Source organism: Anabrus simplex, chromosome 1 (assembly GCF_040414725.1).
Source record: "Anabrus simplex isolate iqAnaSimp1 chromosome 1, ASM4041472v1, whole genome shotgun sequence".
NCBI lineage: Eukaryota > Metazoa > Arthropoda > Insecta > Orthoptera > Tettigoniidae > Anabrus > Anabrus simplex.
Window position 1 is genome coordinate 509,793,625 of NC_090265.1, and position 18,580 is coordinate 509,812,204.

General features: G+C 39.0%; 1 protein-coding gene across 1 annotated transcript in view; it reads left to right on the forward strand.

Annotated features, from left to right (window-relative positions):
* LOC136868493 (E3 ubiquitin-protein ligase SIAH1A) overlaps positions 1-12,453 on the forward strand; it is a 53,115-nt gene extending 40,662 nt beyond the window's left edge. Inside the window, exon 3 of the mRNA XM_067144778.2 lies at positions 11,521-12,453. Within this exon, the coding sequence (XP_067000879.2) occupies positions 11,521-12,397 (877 nt within the window). The 3' untranslated portion in view covers positions 12,398-12,453. The remainder of the gene's footprint in view (positions 1-11,520) is intronic.
* The last annotated feature ends 6,127 nt before the right edge of the window (positions 12,454-18,580 follow it).

Below are 18,580 nucleotides of genomic sequence, written 5' to 3' on the forward strand. Positions count from 1 at the left end.
AGGCCTCCACGGTATGCACTAGCCATGCGTCTTGGTGGGTGTGCTATTTACCAACTGATGGGCCCAACTTAGCACACTGGGGCAAAATGCTGGCAACCAGGAATGAGTTAGCTGGAAAATTTATAATGTCCAATAACGGACCATTTATATTGACTATTTAATTGTTCAATCTTGGCGTTCAAACTTGCGCTGGACACATGCAGTTTTTACTTTAGCATTCTACTGCCTCCCATGAATATTCCTACCCAATTTCAACCGGATCCAAGCGTATCCCAAGTATTTGTTCCCTTGTGAGAAGTATTCTTCCCATTGTTTTAGTATCTCATCTCTTTGCGTCAATATCTGCCGTTTCTATTTTTACAAATTTTGTATCTTCCCTATTTCTTAAACTATTCTTCACCAAACTGTACAAAACCTTTTTACTTCCCTTTATATCCTTCTGTAAAGTTTCTGTGAAACTTTCCCAGCTCTTCTATTTCTCTTCTTATGCTATTTTCTTACATACCTTTCTGGCTTCTTTATATTTCTGCCTATTCTCTGTACTATTGCTGCCCATCCACTTCCTCCAAGCCATTTGTTTCTCTTTAACTGCTTCCTTTACCATACCATTCCACCAAGAAGTCTGCTTTTCCTTTTCCTCCCTGATAGTCTTCCAGAGGTGTTTACTGCACACTTTACAAAACCATTTCTGAAACATGTCCATTCCTCTTCCACATTATTCACGTCATCTTTGGGAATTTCTTTCATCAGATCTTTTTGAAACTTTTCCCCTATTTCTTTCTCTTTTAACTTCCATCCCTTTTTTCTTTCCCTTTTTTCTATTAACTTCATTATTTTACTAAGTCTCAATTTGGCAACCACCACTTAATGGTCTCCTTTGAAATTGTCCCTTGGCATTGCTGTCACATCTTCCAGTTGTCTACATTTCTCTTTCTCCATCAGAATAAGATCAATAATTGTTTTTGTCTTTCTATTTCTCCAACCATATCTACTGTAGTTATTTTTTGTGAGTTCTATTTTCTAAACCACATATTGCCAATAATTAATCCATTCCTTCTACAAAAATCTGTTACAAAATCTCTTTCTTCATCTTGGTTTCCATAACTACAGCAGTGAATCTGGGGTTTAATTTGCTTCTTCTGAGGAGGAAGTGGACATCAGTCATACAGTTTTCTTTCCTGCTGCAGTTTCCCTTTTACTTGGTGGAGATTGAGCCAGTTCTGTTTATGCTGCTGAATAATTCAGTTTACAATCCCTACAAAATAAACCCCATGATATAATAAAATTCTTCCGGGCTGTTATGCCGTGGTCCACTCCTCTCGCTTCTCCCAGACGTTTCGACTACTGCTGCGGTAGTCATCTTCTGTGGCGTCATGTAGATACGCTCTCCTGTATCCCGCTGGCGACTGCAAAAGTTGTTTGGGAAGCAGCTGTATTTATATGTAAGTGTGTGGCCTCCAATTGGTTCGCGCTGTGCAAACCGACATCTGATTGACTATCTGAAAGCACGACCTCCGATTGGGTCGCGCCGAGCAGCTTGACGTTTGGTTGGCTATCTGAACACACGACCTCTGATTGGTTCGCGCCGGGCATGGATTCTGACTGGGTCGCTCCGAGAAGTCTGTCGTCTGATTGGATCTCGGAGTGCACGACCTCCGATTGGGTCGTGCCGAGCAATGGATCCTCTGGTTGGTTGACTGTAATGTCCCTGATCTTAGTAAACTTCGGCCGTACGTTATATAAAGGGGTGTACCAGGCCTTGCTGAGTTTCAGTCCTTCCTCCTTTCCATTAAAGTTATCTGGATGTTTATGTATTTCGATTGCTTCCCTGTAGAGACGGGCGTGAAAGTGGGATGTTGTGGCCAGTATGTCAGTATCCTCGTAACGGATCTCATGATTTCCGTCAAGCAGTGCATGCTCCGCTACTGCTGATTTGTCGTATTGTCCCAAGCGACAATTCCTTTTGTGCTCCGTCAGGCGAGTATTGACACTTCTGCCAGTCGTGCCAATATAAACAGCTCCACAGCTGCAAGGTATCCTATAGACCCCAGTAGATGTTAAAAGGTCACGTGGATCTTTGGCAGAACGTAACATGTTTCGTAGCTGTTGGGTCGGCTGAAAAATGGTTTTAACTTCGTGACGTTCAAGGAGCCTTCCAATACGATCCGTGACATCCCGTATATACGGCAAATAAGCGATACCTTTCTTCCTTGGTTCTTCTCGCTTACTATTCGCTGGCTGTCTTCTGGGGTGGAGTGCTCTCCTGACCTCTTGTACCGTGTAGCCATTGGTTTGTAAGGCTAGATCAAGATGCCGTAGTTCCTTCTCGATGTACTCTGGTTCACAGACACGAGGGGCGCGATCCACCAAAGTCTTCATCATGGCGCGCTTCTGCCCAGGATGGTGATTCGAATTTTTGTTTAAATATCGGTCTGTGTGTGTTGGTTTTCGGTATACTTGATGCCCTAGGGATCCATCATTCTTCCTCTTCACCAGCACATCCAGGAAAGCTAATTCTCCATCCTTTTCCTTCTCCACAGTGAACTGTATACGAGGATGAATACTGTTCAGATGTGTAAGAAAACCGTCAAGTGCCTCCTCTCCATGTCCCCATATTACAAAAGTATCATCAACAAAGCGGAACCAACAGCTGGGTTTATTTACAGCAGTCTGCAGGGCTTCCTCTTCAAAGAACTCCATATAAAAATTAGCAATAACAGGGCTAAGTGGGCTTCCCATGGCAACACCGTCTGTCTGTTCATAAAATTCATGTTTCCATTGGAAAAATGTCGTCGTAAGTACATGTTCAAATAAAACTATTGTCTCCTCTGCAAAGAGATGTTGAATATGTTCAAGAGTATCCTTGATTGGTACCATAGTGAACAGCGAGACGACGTCAAAACTAACAAGTATATCCCCCGGTTGTACTCGTAAGTGTCGCAATCTGTTTATGAAATGGGCCGAGTCTTTGATGTGCGAGTCCTTAGTCCCTACGTAAGGTTTCAGTAAATTGCTTAAATATTTTGCGACTTCATAAGTTGGAGAGCCAATGGTACTAACGATGGGACGAAGAGGGACGTCTGGCTTATGGACCTTAGGAAGACCATATAGTCTTGGACACAAGGCTTCTGATTTCTTCAGCTTCTTCTGTTCTTCTGGTGAAATAGAAGATTTCTTAATCAGAGTATTGGTCTTGCGCAGGATACTCATAGTCGGGTCACGGGGAAGTTTTTTGTAGATCGATGGATCAAGAAGTTCTTTGATCTTATGTTCATAATCCATGGTGTTCAAGATAACAGTAGCATTACCTTTGTCAGCTGCTAATATGATAATACTTTCGTCGACTTTTAAATCCTTTAGAGCAAGCCCCTCCTTCTTGCTAAGATTACGTTTTGGTAACTTGGCCTTGCAGAGTATCTTGGAACAGTCGTGTCGTATTTCCTCGGAAACCTCTGGCGGCAACTGACGTATTCCTGATTCTATTGATCCAGATAACTTTAATAGAAAGGAGGAAGGACTGAAACTCAGCAAGGCCTGGTACACCCCTTTATATAACGTACGGCCGAAGTTTACTAAGATCAGGGACATTACAGTCAACCAACCAGAGGATCCATTGCTCGGCACGACCCAATCGGAGGTCGTGCACTCCGAGATCCAATCAGACGACAGACTTCTCGGAGCGACCCAGTCAGAATCCATGCCCGGCGCGAACCAATCAGAGGTCGTGTGTTCAGATAGCCAACCAAACGTCAAGCTGCTCGGCGCGACCCAATCGGAGGTCGTGCTTTCAGATAGTCAATCAGATGTCGGTTTGCACAGCGCGAACCAATTGGAGGCCACACACTTACATATAAATACAGCTGCTTCCCAAACAACTTTTGCAGTCGCCAGCGGGATACAGGAGAGCGTATCTACACGACGCCACAGAAGATGACTACCGCAGCAGTAGTCGAAACGTCTGGGAGAAGCGAGAGAAGTGGACCACGGCATAACAGCCCGGAAGAATTTTATTATATTGACACCGGCCGTGAAAGCCTTCATACTTTAATGACCCACCTCTACGGGGAGGATATTTATCGTTTAAGTCGTCAATTTGAAACGCTTCGCAAGAAGAAATCCCATCTACTGTGCTCTCTTACATTTTTACTCCGCTGCCGCGACACATGTGTTATTCCACAATTTCTTCGACAGAAGAGACTTTTTTCAACTCCTTCGGCACACAGAATTTATAACAGGACTGAACAAGCCCTTCTTAGGGAACGTATTCATTTTACTCGTAAAGAACTGGCCCTCAATGAACGGCTTTTATCACTACATTTGACGACAGGCAACTCGATGCACTGGAGTGATTGGGACCGAATAGACAGGATTACTTACAACACCATGGAACATCAGGAGAAGAAGGATACGCTACGGCAGAAGAAAAAGTACGAACGCGTAAGTGGCAATATGAGGACGAGGGATCCGATCGACAGAGTGGACACTGCCCAGACAGTCGTTAATTTATCTAACCGTTGTTTAACAGAAGATGAAACTACTGTTCTTGCAAAAGGAGGCAATTTTGCTGTTACACCGGCGACCATCCCAATAGAAGATATTATTTCCAAAATAGAATCAGAAATACGTCAGTTGCTGCCAGAGGTTTCCGAGGAAATACGACACGACTGTTCCAAGATACTCTGCAAGGCCAAGTTACCAAAACGTAATCTTAGCAAGAAGGAGGGGCTTGCTCTAAAGGATTTAAAAGCCGACGAAAGTATTATCATATTAGCAGCTGACAAAGGTAATGCTACTGTTATCTTGAACACCATGGATTATGAACATAAGATCAAATAACTTCTTGATCCAGGTACACCCCTTTATATAACGTACGGCCGAAGTTTACTAAGATCAGGGACATTACAGTCAACCAACCAGAGGATCCATTGCTCGGCACGTCCCAATCGGAGGTCGTGCACTCCGAGATCCAATCAGACGACAGACTTCTCGGAGCGACCCAGTCAGAATCCATGCCCGGCGCGAACCATTCAAAGGTCGTGTGTTCAGGTAGCCAACCAAACGTCAAGCTGCTCGGCGCGACCCGATCGGAGGTCGTGCTTTCAGATAGTCAATCAGATGTCGGTTTGCACAGCGCGAACCAATTGGAGGCCACACACTTACATATAAATACAGCTGCTTCCCAAACAACTTTTGCAGTCGCCAGCGGGATACAGGAGAGCGTATCTACACGACGCCACAGAAGATGACTACCGCAGCAGTAATCGAAACATCTGGGAGAAGCGAGAGGAGTGGACCACGGCATAACAGCCCGGAAGAATTTTATTATACTGACACCGGCCGTGAAAGCCTTCATACTTTAAAAACCCCATGATGCTACAATCTTGGTGGGCCTTGGCCTACCGTGCAACCACTGCTCAGCTCAAAGGCCTGTAGATTACGAGGTTACACATGATCAGTGTGACGAATCCCCTCAGCTGTTATTCTTGGCTTTCTAGACCGGGCCCACTATCTCACTGTCAGATGCTCCACAATTGAAGCACGTCACCGAACAATGCTGCATGGCACTTTTATCAAAATGTACAGGAACAAACAAAAATGTTTCTTTATCGCACATATATTAATTTTTGACTTCAAAACATTAAACATAATTATTTGTATATAACAAATCATATTCAATCGTCAGATGCCATAATACTGCTCCAAGTACAGTGCAACACCTGTTTGAAATCTGAATATAGTAGAACAATGCTGTATACAAATGCCTATACAGCGTTGTTCCATAGTAAACACAGCATACATGAATATAATAACAGAAATCATTTTCTAATGTACTTCATTACATGGAAAATACATGTATTACATGAACACAATGCACATTGCACTATATTTATCGGTTGATATTAAATATATCTGATATAATTATTGATATTGCTTTGAAAATAATTGAAAATATCATATTTCAACCAGATAGTCTGACTAAAATAGAAAAATCCGATAGATGTCATTAACTGTCATTAAAAACTTACAAGAAAACCAAATAAAAGAATGCAACCATGTCAAAGTATACAATACTCCATGAAGTCAAAACAGCAATACTAGTCTTCAGAGAGGATATTTTTCTAAAAATTCATGTATTTTGTGCTCAGATACTTCCACATGTTTAGGAAAGCTTTTTCCTTTCTTTGGTGATGGGAAGTGGACTCACATATAAGGCTGGAAGATTGTGTGGCAGAGTACCTGCTGAAACACTGTTCAATGATGTCGCCTTGTTCCTGCACAACATAGTGTATCTTATCCATGGACGAAGAATGTTATGGGACTCGTGAGCACTCAGAGCATTTGGATCATCACTGGAAAATTTTAACCATATAACCTTAGTTTATTTTTTAGGTTACAGCCTTTGTGTATGGATGCTTCTACATGACTTAAATTCTTAAAATCAGTTTGTTGGAGTCCAGTTACTGTGAATGGTTTGTTCAGAGATGCTTCTCCCATCACGTATTCCACTGCATAGGAACCATCACTTGAGAAACCATAAAGCGTTGTTCCACTTACATGGTATGGAAGTTATTTGGCAGCGATATTCCTCCCACATCAACTTTTATATGCCTTCCCCTGATCCCGAATTAATTTTCACTTGATATACTTCCACTCACTTTACATTTTCTTGATATGTTCAGTCGATTTACACTACTAGGACACAACACAGCATATCTCGTGCTCGCCATGTTTTAGAATCCAATGTGCCGTACAACGTTCTTTCACCTAGCGCCAAACTTATAGACTCAAAACGAGGTGTTTGTAAATAACATCCTACCTTGTTTCATGCATCAGCGCGCACAGAATGCCCTATACATCAATGGTCGGCCATTAACCCAACTTGACCAAAAATGTGCTATACAGCGTTGTTTTTTTTTTGCTAATGGCTTTACGTTGCACCGACACAGATAGGTCTTATGGCGATGATGGGATAGGAAAGGCCTAGGAGTTGGAAGGAAGCGGCCGTGGCCTTAATTTAGGTACAGCACCAGCATTTTCCTGGTGTGAAAATGGGAAACCACAGAAAACCATCTTCAGGGCTGCCGACAGTGGGATTCGAACCCACTGTCTCCCGGATGCAAGCTCACAGCCGCGCACCTCTAACCGCACGGCCAACTCACCCGGTACAGCGTTGTTTGGTGGTGTGCTTCAATTGTTCTCACTTAGGCTGAGTGGACATTGAACCAGCCCTCAGATCTAGGTAAGAATCTTTGAACTGCCCAGGAATTGGAACTCAGGCTCTCTGGATAAGAGACAGGCTCGCAAACCCTAGACAATGAAGCTGGCACAATATCTCTCTCATAGATACAAAATTTCGAGCTATCTGTCTTTGTTTCATAGAAGTATTCTGTAATACTGCCATCATTGCACTACACCTCTTGGGGGTTGTATACATTGAAGACGTATATTTTGAATCTCACAACGAAATTTAAAAAATTCAACACATGCGAATAAATACACTTGAGCAAAAACCAATAATCACACAAAGCAATTACTCTTCAGTCAACAAACTATACATAGAAAATGCTGAATCTAAGAATATCAATCACGGGAAAGCTCCAGTTAACTTGCATATGACTGTAGCATATTAAAAGTTGCAATTACTTATAACTGCATGTGCAGAATAGACAGCTGTTTCCAAGTTTTATTCAACACTATTGTAGTCACCAACATTGTGTAATATCCATTGTAGAAGTAACTGGTTACTGTTAGGTTAATCACACAAACAGAAGAGTTTACTACCTAAAGAATATTTGGAAGTTCTTAATTAACTGCTGTGAATTGGTTCCTTTATCTTAAGGATTAAGCTGAAGTCACAGTGGCTTGAAATAGAAAGTAAGGTGGTTGGTGAAGCCCTTCGCTGACCCAATGACTGCACAGCTCAACCACAGCTTGTACAACATGCACTCAAGTGCTGTCCATCTAATCAGTGGATGAGTGGTGTCTGGATATCTTCTAGTTCATTTTTTCTTTGAAGGTTGTACTGTTTGTTTCTAGTGATCTGCTCAGTACTTTCTCATTCATTCTGATTGTAATTTTCTCAATTTGTCTAAAATCGCTATTGCCTGACTGTGTGATTTCTGCTGAAAATTTGTGAGTCTTAAGAAGGCGATAATTTTATTTTTGTTCTCTGCATCAGCTGTTTTGAATGCAACTGCTTTGATATCTTGTTGAATTTTGTGGATCCACCGGTTGACTCTTTCCAAGTATATATTTATTGCAATGGAACATGGGATTCATCAATTTTTTGGAAATTATTAGGTTGCGGACCTGACATGTTAAAGTAAATTTTGTTCACCTTTTAAAGTTCTATCGTCTCAACTTGGTCTGAAGCAGATCCTATGTCATGACATTTGACCTCAATTTTTTTTTTTTAAACTGAAGTTTATTGACCTAAACCCATATACACAAGTTACTGTTGAGTGTTCCCCCAACAGGTACATTGAAGCTCGTTGAAATTGGTTGGATGAACCTCTTGTGGGACAAAAGCACATTATCTAATAAAATAAAGGTTACTTAATTAACCCATTAAAGCCAAACTATATACCGGTGTATTTTAATTTGCAGTGAAAATGTATCACTACACAAATATGAAAATACAAGCAATTTTATGAAGTAATCTGTTCAGTTTGGATAATATCATCCATCATCAAACAAGATGATAGACCTTAACAGGCACAGTATGCATTTTCTTTAAATAAAAATCTGTATCAATTTCTCTTAATAACATATCTGTTTAAAAGACATTAATGTTCATTTTAAGTAGCACAAATCATTTTGATTATGAAACTACTTAGATGATAACCAGAAAGGGAAATCTGTAATGAATACATTAGAACAACAACTGAACTTATGCTGCTGAAAGTTTGAAAGATGTAACAGAATATTGTAACAGGGCCAACCTATTGATGAATTGAAGAATAAATTACAAATAACATATTTAAACACATTTTTGACCAAAATAACATCAAAACATCTTACTTGTTATGATTCTGTGATAAAAATGCTAAGCGACCTTGATATTATTTTAAAAATAGTATTAAGGCAGTCTTAAAAACAGGACACTTAGCTTTAACAGGTTAACATTGCTTTACAAGTTCACCTGAATTTTACCACTTCAAAACAAGTCTCAGATGTGGAAAGCTCCTTTTAGTATTCAGGCAAGGAAGTGTTGTTGAGTGACTTTCTTTCGATTTGGAATACATCTTCTTAGCATTTGTCCCGCAGTGGAGTAGGGTCCGCTGTTTTTCAAGCCAATCTCCACTTGATTCTATTAAGGGCATCATTTGAAACAAGATGAACATAGCGCTTGTCTTCTTGAAGGCGATCAAGCCAGCGCTTCTTGGTCCAACCACATAGCTTATTTCCAGATAGTGTGATGCGAAGTGCTGTCTGTACAATAGATGAAACTTCTCTACGCATTATGAAACCATGCCACCGAAGTTGGGTCCCACGCATCTTTTATATGATCTGGGCAACTCCCATGATTTTCCAGATTTCTAGGTTGGTGACATGATCTGGCTGGGTCATTCCAAGTGACCAGCGAAGCATGTGCATCTCCATGACATGAAGAGTTTGCTTGTACTGCCGCTGGCCAGGATTCAGAGCCATACAGAGCGACTGGGCGAACAACAGTCCTATAAACCTTGGATTTCAGGTGGATTGGTATCCGACGATCACAGAGAACACCAATACTTTGCTGCCACTTCATCCAGGCCACATTTACTCGTGCACGGGTGTCTGAAATAGTGTCACACTCGGCGTTGACCAAAGAACCATATATGTTGTCGTAAAATTTGTTGTGAAGAACGTGCTTTAACATGAGTTAGAAGAATCAAACATGCTTAAGATTTTTGCTGCCGGATGATGACATTTCCTTGCTTGTACCTTACTCAGCCATGCTTCATCTTGAAAAAAAAAAAAAAAAAGTTGCTGACTACTTGGCTGATTGCTTGCTTATCTGCAAACCTACCAGTTTACTGTGCAGAACTGGACAACTCGGAAAGCGAAACACCTGTGCTGCATAATTCCATCCAATATCACACAGGATATAATCATTTTGAAGTCTATATTTGACATAATATAAAGCATGTGATGGGTATCCTTGAAGGTCCATGGAGAGTAAAAGATACTTACCAACTAGTGTTACCTACAGGGTGGTGCACATAGTGCATATATAGGGCATATTTATTTTGGGCAAGACTGATTCAGAATTGATAAAAATGTAATCAAAGCATAGAAAATGCATCTATGGACAACATGTTCTATATGCCTCGCAACTTCCTGACGATGCAACCTTACTTCGGTGATGGCTCTCCAGTACGGATCTTCAGAATCGCATAGCACAACTCCACGATGATGACCCTGAGTTATGCTGTATTTTTGAGTTTCCCGTGGTACACCTTCCCTTTGAGACAACCCCAAATGTAAAAGTCACATCAGTTCTTGTTGATTTACTCAGGCTTTGAACCAGAGCCACAACATTTTTTGGAGTGTGAATCGTATCATCATGTGGTTGGTTCTTCTCCATCACATTCAAATTGGTGAGACAATCTGCTTATTGTCTGTGGACAGGGATCTCATAGTGTACAAAAGTGTTTACAACAAATGTTCTGGGTCACTGTAACATTTCTTTCTGCAAACAGCAGTACAACCATTGCCTTTTGTGCAATAGTTGAAATGAAATAGTTCTGTATCAGTGTCAATACTTGTAATATACAGTAAATATAAGCAATTTTGGATTCAGCAACTAAAGGGCATAGGACATGCTATAGTCCTCCAGTCTTCTATTTTAGATTTTAAATTTCATTTTAATTTTTACTTATATTAAATAACTTCTTATTAGAATAGCTTCTTACTGTAAATTTAATTCCAATTTTAATTTGATTTAAGGATTTTAATTATAATGTATGTGCTTTTTATATACAACTGAGCAATGTTAATATATAAGTTGTTTTAGCAAATGACTTACACCCTAAGGAAGCCTTTAAACAAGGCAAAACATATATGCTTAAATAATAAGTACTGTACAGTATTAAATACTATTGATTGGCTGTAAGAAAAATTTCCTTTTATTTATTTAATGAACATGTTTGAATATGAATTTGTTTCTATATTCTTCCTTTATCTATCAATTATCACAAACTTATGCATGGACTAACAATTCTACCTAGCTTAATTTCCATGAACTGAAGAATTTGCTTGTACAGTATGAAAGCTGATACCCCAGGAGTATAGATTTAAGAACAAAGTTATATGGGGTGTCATTTCCAATGCCACCCTGTGTCTGATTCATCTTAATAATGAGTATGTGCTGCCTTGTAATTTGTGATATTACTTTAAAAATCAGTTCATGAACACTATGCAGAACATGAGTTCAATACATACTCGGGCAATTTATCTTCTATTTAAAATATACTGAAGAATTCTTTTTATTCTAGAGTAAAATTTTACATGTGTATATCTCTCTCTATATTTCAGTTCCTCTTTGTGGAATGCAGTGGACAAGTGGACAGTAAATGTGCACATGAGGCTGCATCTTAAAATGGCTGAAAACCCAAGGTATTTGGTTGACTTGAGGAATTGCAATGATGAGGCAGATGATGTTAAGTTTGTAATCAACATCCTAAGATGTCAGAATCCTCAGTGTGATAAGTATCTCACTACTCCCATAGGTCAGTGTGAACAGGGACATTCTATCTGTTCTCTGTGTTCAATTGGTCCTCATTGCCCATTATGTAAATCTGAGTTCATAGATACTCGCAGTATTGCTCTAGAAAACTTGGTTAATAGTCTTCTGTTACCATGTAAAAATGAAGATGTAGGCTGTTCTGATAAGTTTCCACCTGCAGTGAAGAAAGTCCATGAAGCCCACTGTCTCTATAGCTTCTTCAAATGTATTTGTCCTGAGTGTACTTGGACAGGAGAGCGAGATAGTATGTGGGATCATATGGTAAACAGCCATGGAGAACACACTTCAGTTGAGCCAAGCATGAAGTTTATTGTTGATGTCCATAATCCAGCAGCATGTAACTACCACAAAATGATTTTAGTACATGGAATGGTGTTCATTGCAAAGCTTGTATATCAGCTTTCTGATAAGAAACTGTATGGTGCAGTCCTGATATTGGATGAGAGAGATATTGCTGAATACAGGTATGAGTTCTCAATGTCTGGCAGTGCCAAAAACTCTGAGAGGACATTTAGTTTCTCACGAGATGTTCACACCATGACCAATACTTTTCAGAACATTTTTGAGGGGAAAGACTGTTTTAATTTCCCAATGGATCAAGTTAGTAACTTCCAAAATGAAGATGATATGCTGGAAATTTATCTTTCAATAAAGAGATATTTCTGAACTGGGGAATTTTGATACAAATGCATGAAATGAAGTACTTATTGTAGAAATCTGTATTTATTACTATCTCAAAAATGTGAAACTTTATTTCATACTAAAGGAAAACTTACATATGTACTGCCCTATATACAACTATTGTAATGTTATGTTGTGATCTGTTCAGTGATGATTGTAATATTAACATAAATAAACTTTGAAAAGCAGAAAATAATATTGTAAATTAATGTAATGAAAGATATAAGGGTAGCCCACCTAAGTTTTTCAACTCAAATGATTTCTGACCAGCTGAAGGTAGTGATAAACAATTTTCATCTATGTGAATGAAAGTAAGAAGCACATGAAAGATGTACAGTATGCATCCCATGCTCTAATAAGCACCAAGGTAGTGGTAACGGTTGCTTTTTTCTCTTACATAAATACATGCATAATCATAGACAGCTACATTCAGCAATTCAATTATTGTCACAGTCAGACTGACGAAAAGGAACATTGAAGTGTGCATGTTTTCAGGAGTTCCTATCTGTTGGATTACCTCACCTTGTGTTAATGTCTCAGGGAAGAATGAACATACAAACAACTTCTGATGCATCATCCCACCATCAACATTCAGAATGTTGGTGCCACATCTAAAAATGACAAATTTCAATACTCCTTTTCACCAATGTCTGACAGTGGGTATAATTGCATTGCTAAATGTGACTGTTTACCATCAACTAGGTATGCGAGGTATACAAACAAGTTGTTATTGATGCGTTGGTGCTTATTACTGCATGGTCTTTCATGAGCCCTTTATTATTATTCACATAGGAGAAAATCGCTTATCATTATTTTCAACTATTGAGAAGATATTTGAGGCGAAAAACTTAGGTGGGTCACCTTATACATGAAAGTAAGGAAGTTAGCTCATATATACCCAGTCTTCATTTTGCAAACTTCACAGACACCAATATGCTCCTCAACTGTTTAATTGTATAGGATACAATATGTATGCCTTATATAACATCTCTGGTGCATTTCCATTGCTATTTGGTCAGTTGTATGTTTTGAATTGACAGTTGAATTCAGCAGACAAGTGACACTTGAAAATGGCTACATCTTCACATAGAAACAGGTAATTATTGTTGTTTTATGAAGAATGACGACACATTTGATAGTGCTTTAGAACATATTGGTTCCATTTTATTATTTCATGTGTAATAATGAATATTTCAAGTGGCATTGTGCTAGTTATAAGAGCTGAAAAATGAATGTTACATTTTCGTAGCACTGGGCACATGCCATATGACTGACCAAACCCAATATAATGCTGTTTTCTTTACAATTAATAGTTTTTCACCGTATTGTGATATGATGGTACAGAAGTTATGTTTTCTCACACGAGTGACATTGTCATATAAGTTAACTTATGCTACATTACTGCGCAATTATTTTCAGAAACCTCACCATCCACAAAATTATCAGCCTTTTGGAGGAAGAGAGTTCAGAAGAAGTGATGACTGCTGATTCAGTAGATATATATTTATGGCTCCACCTGATGTAAGGTACGATACTGATGAAGACAGTGCAGATGAAGACTCAGGGGAACGATGGATAATCTTAGCGGTCATCAGCAAGGGGATGAAGCTGAGGCAGTGATTAGAAACTTGAGGGAGTATGTGATTATAAATAAAGACGAAGACAGTGTTGAAAAAGTGATTATGTATGACAGTATGTTGATTCTGCAGTAAGTGCTTGGAAAATTGAACGTAATCAGGACATGCCAAAAATGTAGGAAATTTTTGGTAGTTAGTAAAAAATCAGATGTAGTAACTGAAAGGAAATGGAATAGTTGTGATATGCCCAAGGATTGTTAAATAAGAAACAAGCTAAAGGAAATGCATCAAACTGTGTTTTATGAACCAAACCCTCTGTGCTGACCACTGTCCCCTCTGCAAGTTTTTGAACTGTTTCTGAACAATAATTTGATCATAGAAATTGTGAAATATAGTGTAATGTACATAGCCCAAAAAGGTTGATCCATGTTTCAATTCTATCCTGAAGAACTTGGAGCATGTATCGTAATTTTAGTACTCAGCGGTTATGTGGTTTTGCCTCAATGTAGGATGTACTGGGAGGAAAGTATTGACACGAAAAGTGGAGAAACAGGTTTGAAGAGATTACAAGAAATTTTCATCTGGCTGATAATACTGTCTTGGATGTAAATAATTGCATTTCAAAAGTAGACCCTACCTAAGTAATCTGAGCGTCATCTTCATGAAATACGCCGTTTGGGAGAAGGAATCAAACATCAATAAAGCTATGATACCATATTATAGTAGACATGGATCAAAACAATTTATCTGCAACAAACCAATCTGTTTTGGATATAAAGTGTAGTCCCATAACATGAGATTAGTTTACCTGGTTGATTTTGATGTGTATCAAGGTACGAAAGGAACACAGAATGAATACAAGCAGAAGCATGGTTTAGGAGTTGGAGTTCTACTGAAATTTTGTGAATGTTTGCCTCAAGATGGAAAGGGGAATTTGCTCCTTCACCATTTATATGCAGATAACTATTTCATGGCACCTGAGACTGTGGACACTCATGTACATAGGCTCTGGCCTCACAGGTACTCTACGGAGTAATAGAATCGGCATTGCCCACTAAAAGACATCAGCATCATGAAAAAGGATGCCAGAGGCTGTCATGATGTAAAATTTGACAGTAATGAAAACTTGCTGGTTTACCGTTGGAATGACAATTCCTTAGTTATGGTGGCATCAAATTGTGATGGTATTGAGCCTGTGTTGAAGGCTTAGCAATATTCTTTTTCTGAGAAGAAGACGATGACAATTTCCCAACCAAATGTAATAAAGAAGTACAAGGTTGTTATGGGTAGAACAGACAGGATGGATCAAAATGTCAGCAAATATAGAAGTGGTGGTGGCTTTTAGTTTTTTTGGGTCTGGATGTTGCACTACAAAATGTATGGTCCTCTACAGAAATTCTGCAGTAATCACCAAAACTGAGGAAATGGATCTTCTACACTTTTGGAGAAATGTGGCAATGGACCTTATTGCAAAGTATGGAATCTCCAAGATTAGACCAGACCCAAGAACAACATCAGTGACAAGTTGAATTTCTTCAGATGTACGTTTTGATGAAAGGGGACACTTTGTTGTAAGCCAGCTGAAGAGAACAATATGTGCCTTGCGTAAGTCACACATGACCATGAAATGTGCAAAGTGTTGAGTTGTATTACATGAAAAAAGATTTTATTCCTTCCATTGTCGTAAGTAGCACAGACATTGTTGACGTTTCAGTGCAGATTATGGAATTACATAGATCCATAAAGTTTTAAGTATTCTGTTTTTCTTGTATATATTTTCAGAGTAAACTCAGACAATAGCATCTTTACTGAATCTAACTGTACAGATTTATTATAGTTAAAATAATGACTAACCTTGTAATATTCAAGCATTTTACTTTTTTTTAAATGATAAGAATTCCTTATATGCCTGCCAACGGTCGTAGCCGTGTTGAAACACCGGATCCCGTGAGATCTCTGAAGTTAAGCAACATTGGGCGTGGTCAGGAGTTGGATGGGTTGCCACGCGCTGTTGGTGGGGGGTAAGGGAATGGAGGAGCGGAAAGGAACTGGCCACCCTACCGCAAGTAAACTCCGGCTCAGGAATACCTCTGCGGAGGTTCGGACCTGCCTTCGGGCAGAACAACCCCTTACCTTACCTTATACGCCTGGTGGTGTGTTTCCTTATCATGCTGTATCTCAGCTTTGGGACATCGTAGAGTTAAAATTAATCAATTCTTACAGTTTATTATCTATTTTGCACCATATTTGCGAGAATAATGAATATCCGTGAAAGAAAATAATTCCGGGCAGATACGGGTTAGATAAGAGGAAAGAATCAAATACAAAGGATAAAAAAATGACACACTAGTGTGAGAAGAGCGAGTAACAGAAGATGAGACAGGGACAAACATAAAAATACAAAAGAACAAGGACAAACTTCACAACTTCACATCTTCACGTACTGACATCTTCATAGACGTACTCTTTCATCATTACTTCCTTCCATATCTAATTCTTCTCAGCCTTCGCCTGGACTGCTTCTGTTTGCCAGCTCCATTAAGGGTAGGCATCCACATTTATTGAGACATTCCTTGGATATTTTCATACTTGATGTAGTAAGTGTAGGATGTGGAGAAAGTTAGATAAACACAAGAATAAAAGCCTCACTGGATACTCAGCTAGTGCTATTGAATGAATTTTTAGTTTTTTAAATTGGATCAGTTAAATTTTCAGAAAACTTTGAGTTATGCAGTGTTGGATTCCATAACAACATTGATAAAACCTAATTGTTTACATTCCTTTTAATCCAATTTTTTACTGATACAGAAGATTTACCATTAAATTTAAAATAAAACCTTAAGAAACTAAAGTCCAACATCCCTTTTTTTTATAATGCCCAGATTGGGCCACATAAAATGAGAGCCATCAAATATGATCATTATCCAAAATTTATAGCGTGTTTTCTTTCTTATGAGTGTGGACTGTTGTTATAATAGGAGTGACAGTCTTTAGGAATTTAACTTTTGAGTTACTGGAGATGATCGCATTTTATTTTCCTGATGTTTAAGCACTCTTGGTAAAGTTTTGGAAGCTCTTGTTCACCTACTGGTCTAGGTCTCCTGGGCATCTCCATAAAATCATCCTCAAAATCCAACCAGTAAAAATGACTCCGGTCAGATTTTATTTAATAATTTTAAGATCCATTACAGTTTTGCCATAAGCTTTTCGTCTGGGGGGAATGGAGTCATAGATCCATAAATCTTTTTACAGCATAATTGGTAAAGAATGAGTAGTTGAGATGAACAGCATTGTATGGTTGATGTTTGTCTGGCCCAGCGGTGTACGGGGCAATGCGTCCGCCTGTCATCTGGCGGCCCCGGGTTCGATTCCCGGCCAGGTTAGGGGTTTTTAATTGTAAATGGTTAATATCCCTGGCCTGGGGACTGGGTGTTTGTGTCATCCTTAACGTTCCTTTCCTCACATTCAACACTCTACACTTCTGCAATTACACTTACACGCAGGTTTCTATCGTATGGGGTGAAAGTAGTGGCAAAAGATCTGCAGAGGTTGACGCAACGAACAAATATAATTTTAAATATTAAAAGAGAGGTTTGTGTTTTCCTCATGCTTCTTTTGACACTGATGCATATTGTCTGTGAAGTGTGATTTTTGCAGTTTTTTAACTTACATTTAATTGCACTATGGATTGAGTCATATTCCACTTGGGTGTGGGCCTTTTCTAGGGATTTCTGGAAAATCATAACCCCAGTTTTCTTAACTAACTTCAACAAAGCATTTGGACATCACTACATTCTGACTTTGATAGGTGCATCCATTGGAATACAAGATCATAGGAACTCTGGACTTTTCCAAATGCTTGCTTATTGTATCGATTATGCAAGAGGCAAATACTGAAGCTACAAGCTCAGCTTGACTTTCATCGAATCAATGGCATATTACGGTACATCATGAGTTTCTAAGTTATATACAGTAATGTTATGTACAGCAAGCTTTGTTCTGTAATATAATGTGCTAGCCCTCAGAAACAGAGCTACCTTCACTGCTTGAAGGTCCATGGTGGCACGGAACATACTCCGGCTTCTGCATCCTTTTTGTCCTATATTTTCTCATTTTAAGCTTTATCTTTCATGGCGATATGTTTTAAATACTTATACTCAATTACATTGCCAGCTGTGTAGCCAATACAAAGGTCTGAACAAATCTATGTTTAAGTCAGAGAAAATTATATTGAAGATGTATCTACTTGCAGTCTCATTATTTTCTTTGTACAGTTTGTACAGATTACTTACTTGATTGAATTACAGGCTCCAGATATACTTTTCGTGACTTGCTTCTGGAGTAGTGATATGATAATTTCAGCAATTTTTCCAAAAGTTATGTACCCCACTCTTCTTGTTAGGATAGACTAATGGATGGCTTTTCTCAGCATGAGGAATGATTCCACTGTCCAAAGCATGACCTTTCCAGTACCTCATAGTCCACTCATTAATTCTGAATGTGTTTAAAAACAGTTTTTGACAAACTTGTTTCTTCTGGTGGCTGATGCAAATGTAATAGACCAACGTACCACTGCGTCTTGATTCCCTTG